Source organism: Cyclopterus lumpus, chromosome 17 (genome assembly GCF_009769545.1).
Source record: "Cyclopterus lumpus isolate fCycLum1 chromosome 17, fCycLum1.pri, whole genome shotgun sequence".
Lineage (NCBI taxonomy): Eukaryota > Metazoa > Chordata > Actinopteri > Perciformes > Cyclopteridae > Cyclopterus > Cyclopterus lumpus.
This window is the reverse complement of record NC_046982.1, coordinates 21,770,770-21,790,483: the sequence shown is the minus strand read 5'-3', so window position 1 is coordinate 21,790,483 and position 19,714 is coordinate 21,770,770. Positions and strand designations below refer to the sequence as shown.

The following is a 19,714-nucleotide window of genomic DNA, read 5'->3' as shown; positions in this document are numbered from 1 at the left end:
CTGGTGCCCCCTGTGGACTAAAGTGGTAGTGTTGGTTCTGACGCCCCCTGTGGACTAAAGTGGTAGTGTTGGTTCTGACGCCCCCTGTGGACTAAAGTGGTAGTGTTGGTTCTGGTGCCCCCTGTGGACTAAAGTGGTAGTGTTGGTTCTGACGCCCCCTGTGGACTAAAGTGGTAGTGTTGGTTCTGACGCCCCCTGTGGACTAAAGTGGTAGTGTTGGTTCTGGTGCCCCCTGTGGACTAAAGTGGTAGTGTTGGTTCTGACGCCCCCTGTGGACTAAAGTGGTAGTGTTGGTTCTGGTGCCCCCTGTGGACTAAAGTGGTAGTGTTGGTTCTGGTGCCCCCTGTGGACTAAAGTGGTAGTGTTGGTTCTGACGCCCCCTGTGGACTAAAGTGGTAGTGTTGGTTCTGGTGCCCCCTGTGGACTAAAGTGGTAGTGTTGGTTCTGGTGCCCCCTGTGGACTAAAGTGGTAGTGTTGGTTCTGACGCCCCCTGTGGACTAAAGTGGTAGTGTTGGTTCTGGCGCCCCCTGTGGACTAAAGTGGTAGTGTTGGTTCTGATGCCCCCTGTGGACTGAAGTGGTAGTGTTAGTTCTGGTGCCCCCTGTGGACTAAAGTGGTAGTGTTGGTTCTGATGCCCCCTGTGGACTAAAGTGGTAGTGTTAGTTCTGGTGCCCCCTGTGGACTAAAGTGGTAGTGTTGGTTCTGGTGCCCCCTGTGGTCTAAAGTGGTAGTGGTGGTTCTGATGCCCCCTGTGGATTAAAGTGGTAGTGTTGGTTCTGATGCCCCCTGTGGACTAAAGTGGTAGTGTTGGTTCTGATGCCCCCTGTGGACTAAAGTGGTAGTGTTGGTTCTGGTGCCCCCTGTGGTCTAAAGTGGTAGTGTTAGTTCTGGTGCCCCCTGTGGACTAAAGTGGTAGTGTTGGTTCTGGTGCCCCCTGTGGTCTAAAGTGGTAGTGTTAGTTCTGGTGCCCCCTGTGGACTAAAGTGGTAGTGTCTCTGAGCACCAGGGTCCCTTTAGAAAACCTCATTTTACTACAGCAGGGTCTGCCCCTCTCAGTCCTCTTCAGCTGGTTTTAGTTCAGCTGGTTTTGGTTCAAACTGGTTTTGGTTCAAACTGGTTTTGGTTCAGTTTTTTATTTTCAGATAAACGAGTCGGAACAAAAATAAGTCGATCGCACTTTGTTCGTCCGACTGACGTCTCAGTGACGTTCGGCTTCCCCGAAGCGTCACTGCAGCGTGTGTGTGTGTGTGTGTGTGTGTGTGTGTGTGTGTGTGTGTGTGTGTGTGTGTGTGTGTGTGTGTGTGTGTGTGTGTGTGTGTGTGTGTGTGTGTGTGTGTGTGTGTGTGTGTGTGTGTGTGTGTGTGTGTGTGTGTGTGTGTGTGTGTGTGTGTGTGTGTGTGTGTGCGGGTCAGATGTGATTGACTCCTCAGACAGAGACCAGCTTTCTTCAGGAAGACTCCCCTCGAGCCGGTCGGTCACAGCAGGTCACCGACCGGCTTCACACAGCCCGAGGGTTCAGAGTGTGTGAGAGTGTGTGTGTGTGTCCGTGTTTATGTCACGTAACTGGCATACCTCAGTAACGTCTGTTCCATCGTGGTGGATTGGACTGAATTGGTCTTTGGATATATATATTCAGCGCACATTGTGTGATGAATATTTTTACTGACAGATTTACTTTTTAAGGTGACTTGTTGATGCTTGTATGTTTTTTTTAATTTATTCTAGAACATGTTTTCACGCTTCAATGTTAGAAACACACTTTATTTCTGAAACATCTGAAACACTCGCTTTTAAGCGCCTGTCTCTTTAAGACCTCCTTCTGAAAAAGAGTTAACAGACACCTGCCAATCTCCTGAAGGGGCGGGGCAGAGACGAAGACCCACGTTTCTTTACGTCACGTATCCTATAACGACTTCCACCATTTGAGCCGCCGTGTTTCTCTTCACATGCTGATGACGATGATGATGGTGATGATGATGATGGTGATGATGGTGATGGTGATGATGGTGATGCTGATGACGATGATGATGGTGATGATGGTGGTGATGGTGATGATGGTGATGGTGATGATGATGATGATGGTGATGATGATGGTGATGATGATGGTGATGATGATTATGATGGTGATGATGATTATGGTGATGATGATGATGGTGGTGGTGATGATGATGATGATGATGGTGGTAATGATGATGATGATTATGGTGGTGATGATGATGATGGTGGTAATGATGATGATGATGATGATGATGATTATGGTGGTGATGGTGGTGATGATGATGATGGTGATGACGATGATGGTGATGATGATGCTGATGGTGGTGATGATGATGGTGATGATGATGATGGTGATGATGATGCTGATGGTGGTGATGATGATGGTGATGACGATGATGGTGATGGTGATGGTGATGATGATGATGGTGGTGGTGGTGATGATGGTGATGATGGTGATGGTGATGATGATGGTGGTGGTGATGATGATGATAGTGGTGATGCTGATGATGATGATGGTGGTGATGATGATGGTGGTGATGATGATGATGGTGATGATGATGGTGATGGTGATGATGATGATGATGATGATGGTGGTGGTGATGATGATGATAGTGGTGATGCTGATGATGATGATGGTGGTGATGATGATGGTGGTGATGATGATGATGATGATGGTGGTGATGATGATGATGATGATGATGATGGTGGTGATGATGATGATAGTGGTGATGCTAATGATGATGATGATGGTGGTGATGATGATGATGATGATGGTGGTGATGATGATGATAGTGGTGATGCTAATGATGGTGGTGATGATGATGATGATGATGATGACGAACACGTTTCCTTTGTTCCTCCAGGTGTACACCTACAAGCAGAATGCTCTCACCAGGCAGAAGGTGCAGCCCATGCACCACAGCAGCGTGGTCGGGGTGGAGGACATGTCGGCCCTGGAGGACCTCCACGACGGAGCCATCCTGCACAACCTCTTCCTGCGCTACCAGCAGAGCCACATCTACGTGAGTTCACGGCCCCTCTGACCTTCTGTGTTTTCAATGTGGACCACCGCAGAAAAAGATGAAGAACCAGAAGTCGCTTTTTACAACGTTACTGGAGCAGTAACGGGGGAAATTAGTTCATATTTATGTATTTATTTGCATTGAATCGATTTGAGAAAGTGAGAAAATAAAAAAGCGATAAACAATTTAATTAAGAAATAAGAAAATATAAAGACAGTAAAAAAATGTACAAAATATAGAAAGAATGTCATCCACTACTTTTATTTATTCATCCAGAAAAGAGCAGGTACTGCAAACATATCTATAACACTTACCGGTAATAAAAAGAGGTAATGATACAGATGGAAAACTAAACTGAGCTATAATATATTATATTACTACTAATACTAAATTAAAATGGCTCTCGAGTGAATGTCATAAATACATTTGAATCAGATTTTGCATCTTAAATCGTCACTAAATATGAGGACTGCTATGTATTTTTTACTTTCAAATCATGTAGCATGACTACGACATTTATTAAACTGACATTTTTAAGCAAAGCCTCCACATAATTTTTTTTAAACTTTTTAGATGATTATTGTTTTTGCAAAGAAAATAATTTAAAAATAATTTAATATTTAGTTTTGACCCGGTCAGGGTGAAGACCCTCTGAAGGTCTAGGAACATGGAGGACAGACCTGAGCCAGCTCAACAAGGCCGCCTTGTGCTTCTCTCACGTGACCTTTGACCAATGCCATCTTGTTACTCTAATCACATCTGAATGCTCCCGTATGGTCGAAATTATCCAATCAAATCATCAGAGACGCTCGATCTCCACTCAGACTTGTTATTCTCTCTCTCTGGTCCAGAAGGAAGGTCGAACGTTAGAGGAGAGGTTTTGGTTTGTGGTGAACCTGAGTGGAGGGCTCACAAGCAGGTCCACATCCTAATTACATTAGTTACACGACAACATTAATAAATAAGTAATGTAACAGCGTTACTGAGAAAAACGTATTACGTTACAGTGTTACTTTAAGAAATTAACTTGTTACGTTACAGTGTTACTTTAAGAAATTAACATGTTACGTTACAATGTTACTTTAAGAAATTAACTTGTTACGTTACAGTGTTACTTTAAGAAATTAACTTGTTACGTTACAGTGTTACTTTAAGAAATTAACTTGTTACGTTACAGTGTTACTTTAAGAAATTAACATGTTACGTTACAGTGTTACTTTAAGAAATTAACTTGTTACGTTACAGTGTTACTTTAAGAAATTAACTTGTTACGTTACAATGTTACTTTAAGAAATTAACTTGTTACGTTACAGTGTTACTTTAAGAAATTAACTTGTTACGTTACAATGTTACTTTAAGAAATTAACTTGTTACGTTACAGTGTTACTTTAAGAAATTAACTTGTTACGTTACAGTGTTACTTTAAGAAATTAACTTGTTACGTTACAATGTTACTTTAAGAAATTAACTTGTTACGTTACAGTGTTACTTTACGAAATGAACATGTTACGTTACAGTGTTACTTTAAGAAATTAACATGTTACGTTACAGTGTTACTTTAAGAAATTAACATGTTACGTTACAATGTTACTTTAAGAAATTAACATGTTACGTTACAGTGTTACTTTAAGAAATTAACATGTTACGTTACAGTGTTACTTTAAGAAATTAACATGTTACGTTACAATGTTACTTTAAGAAATTAACATGTTACGTTACAGTGTTACTTTAAGAAATTAACATGTTACGTTACAATGTTACTTTAAGAAATTAACATGTTACGTTACAATGTTACTTTACGAAATTAACTTGGTACGTTACAGTGTTACTTTACGTGTTACTATTAAAAAAATGTACTTGTTCCGTTACAATGTTACTGTTAAAAAAGTAACTTATGTTACTATTAAAAAAGTAACTTGTTACGTTTCAGCGTTATGATTATTATAAATAACGTTACGTTGTGTTTCTGGTTAAAAGTTAACATTCACAGCTGTTTATACTCTTCACAGAGAATAAAAACAGAGCTGTTTTCTAGCCAAATATTTTCTATAATCAATTTATCAGCAAATAAGCGGCATCATGCACAAATAATGGAGCAGAATTAAAGCCTAATTCCTTTGAACTGGGTGAATGGTCCAAACTAGAGGCGACTCGTACGTCAGACATTGAACGCCACATCCAGTGGTTTCAGCTCTGCGTCTGGAAGTCGTCACGTCGCTGCTCACTCGACATCCTGACGGCTTCCAGAAACAACCAGGTTCATGTGAGCGTTTCAAAACGGACTTCTGTTTATGTTGGACCGTTGGATGTGTCGCCGGAGGGCTCGGTCAGGGCCTTTCCCAAAAGAGACATTCCTATGAAAAGGCTGCAGCTTGTGACTCCTCGGTGTGTGTGTGTGTGTGTGTGTGTGTGGGAGGTAATATGACGAGTTCATATTTCAGCTTCTCCAGAACGCAGGTGAAGCTGCTCTCGGGGGTGAATGCATCACAGCGAAGGGGCCCGGTGTCATAACCTGTCAGGGGCCCCGAAATTCCTAAAAGCACTCCTGCTGACATCTGAGAGAGTTAATGAGTTGAACCATCACCAGACCGACCGCTTCGCCCTCTCTTTGCAGGTTTTATGTCTCTGACAGATTAAATTATTCTCTTTAAATCACCTTTAAAGTGGGAGCGACTCTGCTGCCAGAAAAGGATCCTTCTTTTTTAATATTCCACGCACTGCAAAGATATTGAAGAGCTTCTTCTTCTTCTTTTCTCACGTCTGAAACGGGACATTTGAACATTTAAACTGTGAAGCTCGCTGGCCACACTTTGCTTTAGCATTCGAGCTCAGAGGAGGCAACAGCACAGCTGGTTAGGATCAGCAGGGGACACACACACACACACACACACACACACAGGCACACACAAACACACTGACACACACATTCTCTCATTTTTCTATCACACGCTGTTCTTTATTTTGTCTGCCCCCCCCCCCCCCCCCCCCCATTCATATTTGACTCTCAACTCCCCCTCGTCTCCACACACACACACAGAAGGCATTCTCCTCTCTCTCTTCCCAGCAGGGGGTCTTTATAAATCAAGAACCCTTCTTTCCCTCCGTTGCAGCATTTTGCATTTCGTATTTTACGCGCAGCGTGAATATAATACCGTGTGTGTGTGTGTGTGTGTGTGTGTGTGTGTGTGTGTGTGTGTGTGTGTGTGTGTACGTGTACGCTTTGGTCAAATCACGCTCGGGTTTGGGCCCAAATTCATTTCCCAATATATAAAAATAAATAAATAAAATAAATCCAGAGTTGTTCTGCAGGCATTTAACGTCACTTTCTATATGAAATGTTTATGTCATTTTAGAAGTCATCCAGTTAGATTACATGTTGCTTTCTTTCCACCCCCACGTATCTGGTCTATCTGTACATAAACAAACTCACACACACACACACACACACACACACACACACACACACAGTCCTGATTGCGTTCAGATGTGAGAAACGACCTTCCAGCGCAGCTTCACGCTTCGCCAAAGAAACTCTCTGCCGATGTCATTTCCTTTTGACTATGTATACAAACACCTCACTTCCTGTGGGCCCAGTCAGACCATGATCGGGGGCCGTCCCTTTGGTTTAATTTAGATCGTTCTGATTATTTTTGCTGAATGTGAGTTGGACCTCTTCAGTCCACATCGGTCATACACGTTGCTGTTGAAGAGGAACCCTGCACTTCCTGCTTAGCAGCAAACAGCTGACGGACACAGTGGAGCATTTAGGGGCTAACAGGATGTCCTCCAGGAGGAGGTGGAGACAACTGCTGGAGAGAAGCCTCGATTCAGGCCTTCTGGCCGTCGCCATCTTGGTTTTTGAAGACTTGAAACTAGAGATTGAGACCAACAACTTATGTTTACAATGTTTACTGAGGGAATACATCAAGAGAAGTAGAGTCATTTATATAGACTTCTATACAACCAGAGGAGTCGCCCCCTGGTGGTCAGGAGAGAGAATGCAGCTTTAACACATGAAGCATAGACTTCTATACAACCAGAGGAGTCGCCCCCTGGTGGTCAGGAGAGAGAATGCAGCTTTATCACATGAAGCATAGACTTCTATACAACCAGAGGAGTCGCCCCCTGGTGGTCAGGAGAGAGAATGCAGCTTTAACACATGAAGCATAGACTTCTATACAACCAGAGGAGTCGCCCCCTGGTGGTCAGGAGAGAGAATGCAGCTTTATCACATGAAGCATAGACTTCTATACAACCAGAGGAGTCGCCCCCTGGTGGTCAGTAGAAGTTTGGTTCCTTACTTCAAGTCTAATTTCTAAGTTCTTTTGTAGTATTAAATTATTCAGTGGCTGATTTCGTCATCTGCGCTGCATCATTATATCTTCACGCAAAACATATTTTCTGTGTCCCAGTCAGGAAATAAAAACTGAATTTTAATACATACATTTGTATTAGTTTTCCCCCAAAGAGAATCAAAACGTTCCACGACGTATTATTACATGTTAAACATGTTCTCGTCCTGTCCAAACTGCCATAGCTTGGTTTAAAAACAACAAGGCATCCCGTGGAGAATAAAGTCTCTTCTCCTGAACAACCACACTTTTGCAGATGTCGGTTATTTTGCCGTCATCAGCGATATTAAAACATAAGCTTTAATATCGCCAAGTATAACAAATGCAGGAATTTGTCTCGGTGACACATTAACTGTTGCCCCCCCTCTTACATTTCCTGCCGTCAGTCAGGCAGGTAGCAGAGCGCTTTGGCTCTGATCCTCCTGGTTTATTTTCTTCTTCTTCTTCTTCTTTTTTTTACCTCCATCTGGTCCTCGTTTCCCTCTCGGCACATTCATCTGGCTCCGTCTCTGAGAGATCTTTTTTTTTTTGGACCGGTCCGACTGCCTGCATGCCTCCCTCAGTTGTACGGTTGACTGACGCCTCTCTGTAAACACGACGTCTCTCCAGCTTCAGTTGTTGCTGCACATCTCTGAAGGTGTGTTGACTGTCAAAGCTTCATAGGTTACTCGATATTTAACGAATGCAACTCTTCATTGTTCACGGTGGAAAGAAAATCTTCCTGAACTCCTCCTGCAGCGCGGCCCACTCCTCCATCTGCGTGGTCAAACTACACTTCTGGGGTTCATATTAGTCACAAAATGTACATTTCCAAATGAATATTCTGAAAGGAAGTTGAATGCTCGTTCTCATTTAGCTTCAATGTCCCCTTCTGATCTTTAGAAATGAAATACAAATGCTTTTTCTTGGGTCGGACATGACTTCATATTCTGGTCCTTTTGTTCCTCCTTTGTGATCAACATGAAACGTATCGATTGTTATCCAGTGTGGCGACATCTAGTGGTGAGGTGGCAGACTGCAACTTATCCCAAGCGTACTACGGAGGCCGAAAGGAAAACACGAAAACGTGCAAGTTAGAAATGAAAGTGCAAACTACAACCGTGTAGAGTTCTCCAACTGGTTCCCATCGGAGATCCCTTTTCAGTGGAACCTTTTTATAACACCTTTTATCTGAAAAGAGAGGGATCTAATTAGATATAGAACCATAATGTGAAAGGTTCCACCCAAAATGCTTATTCGAGGCTCGACAGAGAACGGTTCCACCCAGAACCCTCTTACGGGATTTCCACCTTCCGACCCTTTAATATACCACAGGTTTCCACTAGAACCCACCTAGAAGGCTCTACCAAGAACCCTTTTATACACCAATCGTTTCCACTAGAACCCACCCAGAAGGCTCTGCCAAGAACCCTTTAATATACCACAGGTTTCCACTACTACCCACCTAGAAGGCTCTACCAAGAACCCTTTTATATACCAAGGGTTTCCACTAGAACCCACCCAGAAGGCTCTGCCAAGAACCCTTGTATACACCAAGGGTTTCCACTAGAACCCACCCAGAAGGCTCTACCAAGAACCCTTGTATACACCAAGGGCTTCCACTAGAACCCACCCAGAAGGCTCTTCCAAGAACCCTTTTATATACCAAGGGTTTCCACTCGAACCCACCCAGGGTTCCTCATGAGGCTCCTTAATGGCCCGGGCCATCAGATTTTGGGGGTTGTATTGGCTGGGAGGATCTTTTAACACCCACGCATGTGTTCAACAATCCTCGAAGAACCCTCCTCCAGAAGCAAATGGTTCTGGGTAGAACCTCAGCCCATTGGAACCAACACTGGTTGGTTTGCCTGTTTTGTAGATACATGGAAGACTTCTGGAAGAGGAACCGCTCCGTTCTAAGCTAACGAAAAGCCAACAATTGTAATTTTCAGGGGATTATACACACTGAAGAAAACACACTTATGACTATTGTATTCCATTTCTGCCGATGGATCCCCCTAAATGCTCCAGATCGGACCTTTTTAAGGTCCTCAGTACCAGCACCAGGCCTCACACTGGTTGGACTGGTGTAACTGGCTGTCCACTGTCATGGAACTCTCAGTTTAAATACCTCCGACCAACAATGTAAACGTGGGGATCAGGTTCATGGCGTCCTTGGAGGAGGAGGAGGAGGAGGAGGAGGAGGAGGAGGGCATCATCACATCGGCCAATAGGGGGGCTCTCCTGATGACATCCACAGCCAATCAGCTCTCAGCCGGGTGGCCGCCGTGGAAAATGTGACCGGGGAAATGTAATTGAGTCCAAATGGTTGTAATTCATGGAGTTGAGCGGCGGCTTCACCCAAAGCATTCTTTTAACCACTCTAGTTATAGTTCAAATGGAGTTTTCCACTTCATTCATACAACCTGTTTTTAAATTAGAGAAATATTCAAAAGGGCAAATAAGTGAAACTAAATTAAAAATAAATTTAAATTAAAAAATTTAAAAAATACTACATGTCTTTTAAAGTCTTTGTCAGCAGATGAGTTCTCCAGATGGGGGCTGGTAGAAAGTTTTAAATTAGGTGTTTGTTCTGTTGACAGGCGTCAAAGTCTTATTTCTGCCTTAATGCACCCGAGCTCCTCCAACCAGAGCTCCTCCAACCAGAGCTCCTCCAACCAGAGCTCCTCCAACCAGAGCTCCTCCAACCAGAGCTCCTCCAACCAGAGCTCCTCCAACCAGAGCTCCTCCAACCAGAGCTCCTCCAACTTGACCACCTCTCCACCCGAGCTCCTCCAACTTGACCACCTCCACCCGAGCTCCTCCAACCTGAGCTCCTCCACCCGACCTCCTCCACCCGACCTCCTCCAATCCGACCTCCTCCAACCAGAGCTCCTCCAACTTGACCACCTCCACCCGAGCTCCTCCAACCTGACCTCCTCCACCCGAGCTCCTCCAACCTGACCTCCTCCACCCGAGCTCCTCCAACCTGACCTCCTCCACCCGAGCTCCTCCACCCGAGCTCCTCCAACCTGACCTCCTCCACCAGAGCTCCTCCAACCTGACCTCCTCCACCCGAGCTCCTCCAATCTGACCTCCTCCACCCGAGCTCCTCCACCCGAGCTCCTCCAATCTGACCTCCTCCACCCGAGCTCCTCCACCCTGACCTCCTCCACCCGAGCTCCTCCAATCTGAGCTCCTCCACCCGAGCTCCTCCAATCTGACCACCTCCACCTGAGCTCCTCCACCCGAGCTGGTGTTGACTGCTCCGTCTGATGTTGACTTTAGATACACTGTAACCCCCCCCCCCCCCCCCCCCACACTCCACCCAGGCAGGTCCTTATTTGTCATGTAAATAAATGGCGTCGCCTCAACTGCCATTCAAATGTTTTTGAACGGCGGCCTGAATGTGGGCGAGTCAGTCAGTCAGTAGGCCATTGTTGTAATATAATACCACCTTTTTAATAAGGCACTGTAATCATGTTATTGGGATTATGGCTTTCAGGAAAGTTAAAAAAAATCATCATTTAATCCGTGCGAGAACAATACGGAACATTTTCCCTTTAGGCAAACACTGACCTGCTGAGAGTATCCTCTACTATTATAATGATTATAATGCATTATAACCTTTAATTGTGATTATTTTAATGTGACTATGGCTTTCAATAAATAAATACATCTAGAACATGTTCATATTCATGTTTTACAAACAATGACCACTTAAAATAAACTTCTAATCACTTATTAATGCATTTTAAAAAGTGAGAATTATTTTGGGCGCAATTTTTTTAAACGAGAAACGGAGAAATTGTCTTTTGGACAAAGTTTAGTTTGAGTCTCCTTTTCCAACGGAAGCGTTGCACACGATGTGTTCGAGGACCGTCGGAAAGACGATAATCTGACCGTGGGGATACACGTTGTAGCTTTAAACGAGGCTTCCGAGGGTTAAATGTGAATATCTGCCTATTATTTAATGACTCCGTAGTTGTATATTGCATTCATAAGAGCTTCATAACTATTGGTCTCTGGAGAATCAGAAGCTCCTTAAAGCGTCTCCAACACGCCGCCCCGCCAGCGGGATTTCTATTAGCTGGTTCTTTTCATGCCTATTAACCCAATTATCCTCATTGTGGCTGTAATTTGAGTTCAGACCTCAGGCCCCCCCCCCCCCCCCCCCCCCCCCCCCCTTTTCTGGTGATTGATTTCTGTAATGAGGGAAAAGGAGACCTGTGTCTTTAATGCATCGGCTTGTTTTAACACTTTGAAGCTCCGCTCGTAAAATAAACTTTTACTAACGGCCAATAAAACAGACAGCTTCACTGAAACGAGCCAAATACACAACGGGGAAGTGAAATGCAGCTAGATGTGTTCACATTGTTTACTGTGTTCACATTGTTTACTGTGTTCACATTGTTTACTGTGTTTACATTGTTTACTGTGTTTACATTGTTTACTGTGTTCACATTGTTTACTGTGTTTACATTGTTTACTGTGTTCACATTGTTTACTGTGTTTACATTGTTTACTGTGTTCACATTGTTTACTGTGTTCACATTGTTTACTGTGTTTACATTGTTTACTGTGTTCACATTGTTTACTGTGTTTACATTGTTTACTGTGTTCACATTGTTTACTGTGTTTACATTGTTTACTGTGTTCACATTGTTTACTGTGTTTACATTGTTTACTGTGTTCACATTGTTTACTGTGTTTACATTGTTTACAGTGTTTACTGTGTTTACAGTGTTTACAGTGTTTACTGTGTTTACATTGTTTACAGTGTTCACATTGTTTACTGTGTTTACATTGTTTACTGTGTTTACAGTGTTCACATTGTTTACTGTGTTTACATTGTTTACAGTGTTTACTGTGTTTACAGTGTTTACAGTGTTTACAGTGTTCACATTGTTTACTGTGTACACATTGTTTACTGTTTACTGCATTGGACAGTTTCACTATTTCCTTCTAAAGTGTTTTCTAAAGAAGAAGAAACACGTTTCAGTCTTCTCCGTCCTGTTCTTGAAGCTGTTCTTGAAGCTGTTCCTGAAGCTGTTCCTGAAGCTGTTCCTGAAGCTGTTCCTTCTTGAAGCTGTTCTTGAAGCTGTTCTTGAAGCTGTTCCTGAAGATGTTCTTGAAGCTGTTCTTAAAGCTGTTCCTGAAGCTGTTCTTGAAGCTGTTCCTGAAGCTGTTTTTAAAGCTGTTCTTAAAGCTGTTCTTGAAGCTGTTCCTTCCTGAAGCTGTTCTTAAAGCTGTTCCTGAAGCTGTTCCTGAAGATGTTCTTGAAGCTGTTCCTGAAGATGTTCTTGAAGCTGTTCTTAAAGCTGTTCCTGAAGCTGTTCCTGAAGATGTTCTTGAAGCTGTTCCTTTCTGAAGCTGTTCTTAAAGCTGTTCCTAAAGCTGTTCCTGAAGCTGTTCCTGAAGATGTTCTTGAAGCTGTTCCTTTCTGAAGCTGTTCTTAAAGCTGTTCTTAAAGCTGTTCTTAAAGCTGTTCTTAAAGCTGTTCCTGAAGCTGTTCTTGAAGCTGTTCCTGAAGCTGTTCTTGAAGCTGTTCTTGAAGCTGTTCCTTCCTAAAGCTGTTCTTAAAGCTGTTCCTGAAGCTGTTCTTGAAGCTGTTCTTGAAGCTGTTCCTGAAGCTGTTCCTGAAGCTGTTCTTGAAGCTGTTCCTTCCTAAAGCTGTTCTTAAAGCTGTTCCTGAAGCTGTTCCTGAAGATGTTCTTGAAGCTGTTCCTGAAGATGTTCTTGAAGCTGTTCTTAAAGCTGTTCCTGAAGCTGTTCCTGAAGATGTTCTTGAAGCTGTTCCTGAAGATGTTCTTGAAGCTGTTCCTGAAGATGTTCCTGAAGATGTTCTTGAAGATGTTCTTGAAGCTGTTCCTGAAGATGTTCTTGAAGCTGTTCTTAAAGCTGTTCCTGAAGCTGTTCTTAAAGCTGTTCTTAAAGCTGTTCTTAAAGATGTTCTTGAAGCTGTTCTTAAAGCTGTTCTTAAAGCTGTTCCTGAAGCTGTTCTTAAAGCTGTTCCTGAAGCTGTTCTTAAAGCTGTTCTTAAAGCTGTTCTTAAAGCTATTCTTAAAGCTGTTCTTAAAGCTGTTCTTAAAGCTGTTCTTAAAGATGTTCTTGAAGCTGTTCTTAAAGCTGTTCTTAAAGCTGTTCTTGAAGCTGTTCTTGAAGCTGTTCCTGAAGCTGTTCTTAAAGCTGTTCTTAAAGCTGTTCTTAAAGCTGTTCCTGAAGCTGTTCCTGAAGCTGTTCCTGAAGCTGTTCCTGAAGCTGTTGTAATTTCTCCTGCGAGGCCGCTGGTAGAAACACTCGGTGGTTTTCACAGTTATTTGCTGCCCTTTTCTTTTCTTAAATATATATTTTTTCCACTGCCTGCCTATTTATCCATTAGTCACCACCGCGGAGCGGCTGCCAACTCGTCTTCTGGCTCCTCCCGCTTCTCTTTCAGCCAGTTTGAACCGAAACGTGAAGCCGCTTTGGGGGAGGGGGGGGAGGGGGGGAGGGGGGGGGCAGTCTGAGTGGAGGAGGTGACAAGAGAAAAGCTAAAGGTCAAAGGTGTTGTGTTGCTGAGTGGACTGGAGGAGGTTCTGGGTGTTTTTACCAACCTCACCTGTTTGATGCTCTGCCAGGTTCAGGACGGAGATGTTCCTCTCTGACCTCCGCTGGTTACATGATGGAGAAGTTCCTCTCTGACCTCCGCTGGTTAGATGATGGAGATGTTCCTCTCTGACCTCCGCTGGTTAGATGATGGAGATGTTCCTCTCTGACCTCCGCTGGTTACATGATGGAGATGTTCCTCTCTGACCTCCGCTGGTTACATGATGGAGATGTTCCTCTCTGACCTCCGCTGGTTACATGATGGAGATGTTCCTCTCTGACCTCCGCTGGTTAGATGATGGAGATGTTCCTCTCTGACCTCCAATGGTTACATGATGGAGATGTTCCTCTCTGACCTCCGCTGGTTACATGATGGAGATGTTCCTCTCTGACCTCCGCTGGTTAGATGATGGAGATGTTCCTCTCTGACCTCCGCTGGTTACATGATGGAGATGTTCCTCTCTGACCTCCGCTGGTTACATGATGGAGATGTTCCTCTCTGACCTCCGCTGGTTACATGATGGAGATGTTCCTCTCTGACCTCCGCTGGTTACATGACGGAGATGTTCCTCTCTGACCTCCGCTGGTTAGATGATGGAGATGTTCCTCTCTGACCTCCAATGGTTAGATGATGGAGATGTTCCTCTCTGACCTCCAATGGTTAGATGATGGAGATGTTTCTCTCTGACCTCCGCTGGTTACATGATGGAGATGTTCCTCTCTGACCTCCAATGGTTAGATGATGGAGATGTTTCTCTCTGACCTCCGCTGGTTAGATGATGGAGATGTTCCTCTCTGACCTCCGCTGGTTAGATGATGGAGATGTTCCTCTCTGACCTCCGCTGGTTACATGATGGAGATGTTCCTCTCTGACCTCCGCTGGTTACATGATGGAGATGTTCCTCTCTGACCTCCAATGGTTAGATGATGGAGATGTTCCTCTCTGACCTCCAATGGTTAGATGACGTGTGACGACGCGTCGCCTCAGATCTGAGTCACTGCTCTCGTCATCACAGCTGATGTTGCGCAACGCATAATTTAATCTGTTTCAGGAAGATCTCCCCAGCTTCATGCAGATGTTCTCTGATGACTGACACACACACTTTACTACCCTCTCTCCAGGCGCCACGATGCTGTCTTCTGTCTTCTCAAAAGGATTGAGACTTGTTGCTTCCTCTATGAATCTGTGCAAATAAGACAAAACAAAGCAAATGCTCCTCTAGGGTGCGCTGCTATGCAGACGACATCCCGGTGCTCCTGTGAATTTTTGCACGTATTTAAATGATATGGACATTTATTATGAAAAATGATCCTCGATAAGATCAGCGGCTCACCTGAACTACGCGATGCTTCGGTGGAAATGTTTCCTTCATTCCAGTTGACCCTCTCTGACTCTCTCTCTCGTCTCTCCTGGTCCCCAGACGTACATCGGCTCCATCCTGGCGGCGGTGAACCCTTACCAGCCTCTCGCCGGCCTTTACGACCGGCCGGCGATGGAGCTGTACAGCCGGCGCCACCTGGGCGAGACCTCACCGCACATCTTCGCCGTCGCCAACGAGTGCTACCGCTCGCTGTGGAAGAGGCTGCAGAACCAGTGCGTCCTGATCAGGTGGGTCTCGACCGGTTCTCTACGGTTAAGTTTGGTTTGTGGCCACTAGGGGGCGGAAAACACCCCAAAAACAAGCCGGGTGGACGCAGAAATCTAATTGTGGTGGAGACGTGTCTTTGTCTCCACGTCGCCCTGATAATGTTTTTTACCAGTTTTTGCTGACCAACCAACAGCGAATGCCCGGTCAGGACATCCTTCTCTTAGTCAGCTGTTAAATCGAAGCCCTCTGATTGACCGTTAGAATAAACGAGTTTATTCGCTCAGCGTGCCAAACACTTTGATCAACGCTCAGGCCTCCCGGGAGGTTTGGCTGCAGCTCTGAGGACCTGAGCGAACACACACACACACACACACACACACACACACTCCGCCGCTTTCCCTCCTTCACATCCTTCCTTTAGCCGGCCGACTTTCACATCCTCCCGGCGCTCCATTGTTTCATCGGACAGGCGAAGACGTTCTCCCCGACTTCAAAAGCGCGGTTATTTTTACCCGGCAGAAACGATAATATTTTGGGGCCCCCGATTTAGCGGCCGGCGGATGCCGGAGGGGGGGGGCCCGGTGTTTGACTCGGTGGGAACTGTTTGTGTTTGCGGTCGTCGAGGTCTCCTGAATACGTGGACCGGGACTCTGATCCGTCCTTTGGGGTCAAAAACATGTCACAGAGTAAAGAGACGTGTTTTAAAGAAATCTAATACAAGATTTAAAATAGTTTTAGGGGCAGAGACGTATTATTTATTTTTGATTGGTCACGTGACGCCATCACCTGGTTCATAACCCTCTGAACTCTTTTTGAAAAGCATGTTTTCTATATACAGTTTCCTTCCAGAAGCTGTAAAAACCGTCATAATCTTAGCATTCATCTTTCCGACAGTCCTTGGACACAACATTTGCAAAATTAAAAACATGTCTAATTTAAAAAAAGAAGGTATGTTTATTCTAATCTTAAATATTCTGAGTCATGGTTGATTCTCCTGAGACCGTGACAACAAATCAGAGAAATGCTGATGTAAATACTTTATTATATAAAACACCTACTCACAATTTTACCGACATCGGGAACACTTTTTGGATTTAATTTTTTTTTAAATTAATTATTAAAGAAATTCAACTCTCTCTTTTTAAACGTCTGTGTTATTCTTTATAAAATACATGTTCTAGTTCTAGCCCGGACGGTTCTGTTTCCCGAGCGGAGCAGGACACTAAAACTGAGCAGAATGAGATCAGAACAGTGGTGGAGGGGGCGGGGCTTCAGAGTGTTGCAGTTTTCTGACAATTATCTGGCACGAGTTTACAGCCCCCCCCCCCCCCCCCCCCCCCCCCCCCACGGTTTCATCGGCATTGTGGGTAATGAGACACACGTGTCCCCCTTCCATTAAAGGGAAGCTGGTCTGAGTGGTCCGTCACAAGCATCTTATTCCTGCTTTAAGAGCAACCCTTTCCTGCAAGGACCTCCCCTTTTGAAGATGTGGTTAATAATAATAATAATAATGATAACTTTAGCAAAGCATAAACATACATAACGTCAATACAGATAAACGTTTTGGAAAACAAAAAGGAATAAAAACAATGAGCACAACAAAACACAACAACAAAAAGAGCAAAAGGAATAGAAAACAAACAAATAAATGAATGAATGGAACAAAAATAATAACAACAATAATGTTGAACGACTCGGTCAACAACCATCGTGGTTTAGTTCGTTGTTCAAGGTTTGAGTTAGAAATCGGTGAAGTTTGACACGAACAGCGGTCTCCTGGGTGAAAGTCTTACTCGACCCCCCCGACCTCCTCTCTCCACGTGGAACCCGGCAGCTCCGTGGGCGCCGGCTCTCCTCGCGGGTGCCCTCCGTCCTTCTGGCACACAGAAGCTCTTTTTGCCCGGCAGGAAGTGGGTCGGCGGGGGCAACCAGCGGCGCGGTGGCGTCAACACAAACGTGTCGCGTGGTTCACAACGCGGCCGCTCCGCTTCCTGTTTGTCTTGCTCCTCGTCTCTTCTCCGGCTTAGAGGGAGTTCATGACGACACTCACCGCAGAACCTGCAGCTTTAAGACGAGATGGAAGAACCCAGAGGTTTGGCCCCGGTGTGTTTCCATGACGACCACAGACCTGAAGCTGTGGCCTCAGCTGTGTGTAAAGGACACACCCTCCTCCTCTGAAGGTCCTTATTGAACCCCTTTCCAGGTGAAAGCCTCTCTCTAGAATCAGCGTTGGGTTTGTCCCTTGTGGGCTCCCGTAGGAGCACGGTGGGCTGAGTAGATATGAACGGCTCGTTCTGAGCATGTTCCTTAGTGTCAGGTGATTATACGTCATAACACAGCTGTGAATGTGATACTTATTTAATGCAACAAAACCCGTTCATAAATAAATAGCGTTCATCCAAAAGTGACAGCTAAACATGAATTTAAAACCTCTGCGTCTTCAAATACACTAAACGTTGCGTCCTGACCTTCATGCAAGATGAACAATTATTTCATTGATACATTTTTGCCTGAATTTTGTAAAACAAAAAGTTGTTAAATGAAATAGAAATGTATTTTTTGCTGAATAACGACCCTAAAAGGTATTTGAGTATCACTCTCTGGACCTCCACCCAGTGAGAGTTACTTTTAAACCTTTTACTGCCTCAGAACCAGCTGATTGTCGCCCTGCAGCTGCAGCCGAGAGTTTAAAAGACTTTAAACGAGTGGAACATGGGATTAAATCATCATTAAAGTGTTCCCGCGAGCTTCAGCCCGTACCACTGGATTACCACAGGCTCGTCGGCAAAGAACTTTTACTGCAATCAAGACGGTTCTTCTTTTTAAAATAAAGGAGCGTGTCTCTTTAAATGTCGTGGCCCGATGCAGCCACACTTCTTCTGCTGAGAGAAGAAAGGAACCTCGATTATGGAAAGTGAAGAGGAAGAACTAAAGCATAACAAGTAGTATCTGTTAAAAAGTTGGCATTATATGTAGGTCTGATACATCTTTATGAAGAGTAGCAACACTTTATTTCCTTCTTTAAACTTTAAAGTTCGTGTGCCTGAAGCCTAAAGTTGGATTCTGGGTGGAGGATCACAGCTGCTGGTTCACAATGGCGACACAAACACAAATTACCCCCATCGGCCCCCCAAAAAACACCAAAGCGGCCCCTCGTAAAACATGTAACCCCCCCCCCCCCCCCCCCCCCATACAGAGAAGCCATCAGTTCTTGTGAGGAACAGGAGCTATAAATTGCCGACTGGCACTTTCAGCCGAAGCAGGAAGCTTTCTCGTCGGATCTAGGGATTGTGGGTAATCAGATCCAGCCAGGGGTAAGCGAATGAAACGGGAGCTGAGGAGGAGGAGGAGGAGGAGGAGGAGGAGGAGGAGGAGGAGGAGGCTCTAACACAAGGCATCTGCTCATTAATGCTCATGAATGCCACTTTTCACTGATGCGGATACCTGCCTGCATCGAGCCACATGACTTTAATGACCCCCCCCCCCCACCCACCCACCCACCTACTCACACACACACACACACACACACACACACACACACACACCCTGTCGTGGTTTTGCTGCAGATTCTGAACCGCCAACGAAGAACCTCCTGGAAGAACTCCAGACGCTGATTGCACACAGCGAATGCCACCAGGGCAGTTTTTCTTCTTCTTCTGGATAATAAAGCAATAAACAGCAGATTCAGACGCAGTCGGCATGTTTTCATGGTACGCTGCGTTTTGTTTTTCCTGGTTCGGCCTCCTAACAACCCATAACACGCTGGTGGTTTCTTAGACAACAGTGTTTTCACAACTTTGTGTCAACAGTTTGCGTTTTGTCTTTTTTCGGGTTTCAACATTATTATATTATTATATATCCAGCTCCATAAAGTAATGCTTTTCCCAGTTTGGTGAGGAGAAACTTGACTGGTCTGCACTAGTTAAAGCTGCATTCTCTCTCCTGACCACCAGGGGCCGACTCCTCTGGTTGTATAGAAGTCTATGCTTCATGTGTTAAAGCTGAATTATCTCTCCTGACCACCAGGGGTTGACTCCTCTGGTTGTATAGAAGTCTATGCTTCATGTGTTAAAGTTGCATTCTCTCTCCTGACCACCAGGGGGCGACTCCTCTGGTTGTATAGAAGTCTATATAAATGACTCTACTTATTCCCTCAGTAAACATTGTAAACATGAGTTTCTGGTC

General features: G+C 44.6%; 1 protein-coding gene across 1 annotated transcript in view; it reads left to right on the top strand.

Annotated features, from left to right (window-relative positions):
* myo10 (myosin X) overlaps nucleotides 1–19,714 on the top strand; it is an 85,631-nt gene that overhangs the window by 26,546 nt on the left and 39,371 nt on the right. Inside the window, exons 3-4 of the mRNA XM_034554900.1 lie at nucleotides 2,863–3,021; nucleotides 15,362–15,549. Of these exons, the coding sequence (XP_034410791.1) occupies nucleotides 2,863–3,021; nucleotides 15,362–15,549 (347 nt within the window). The remainder of the gene's footprint in view (nucleotides 1–2,862; nucleotides 3,022–15,361; nucleotides 15,550–19,714) is intronic.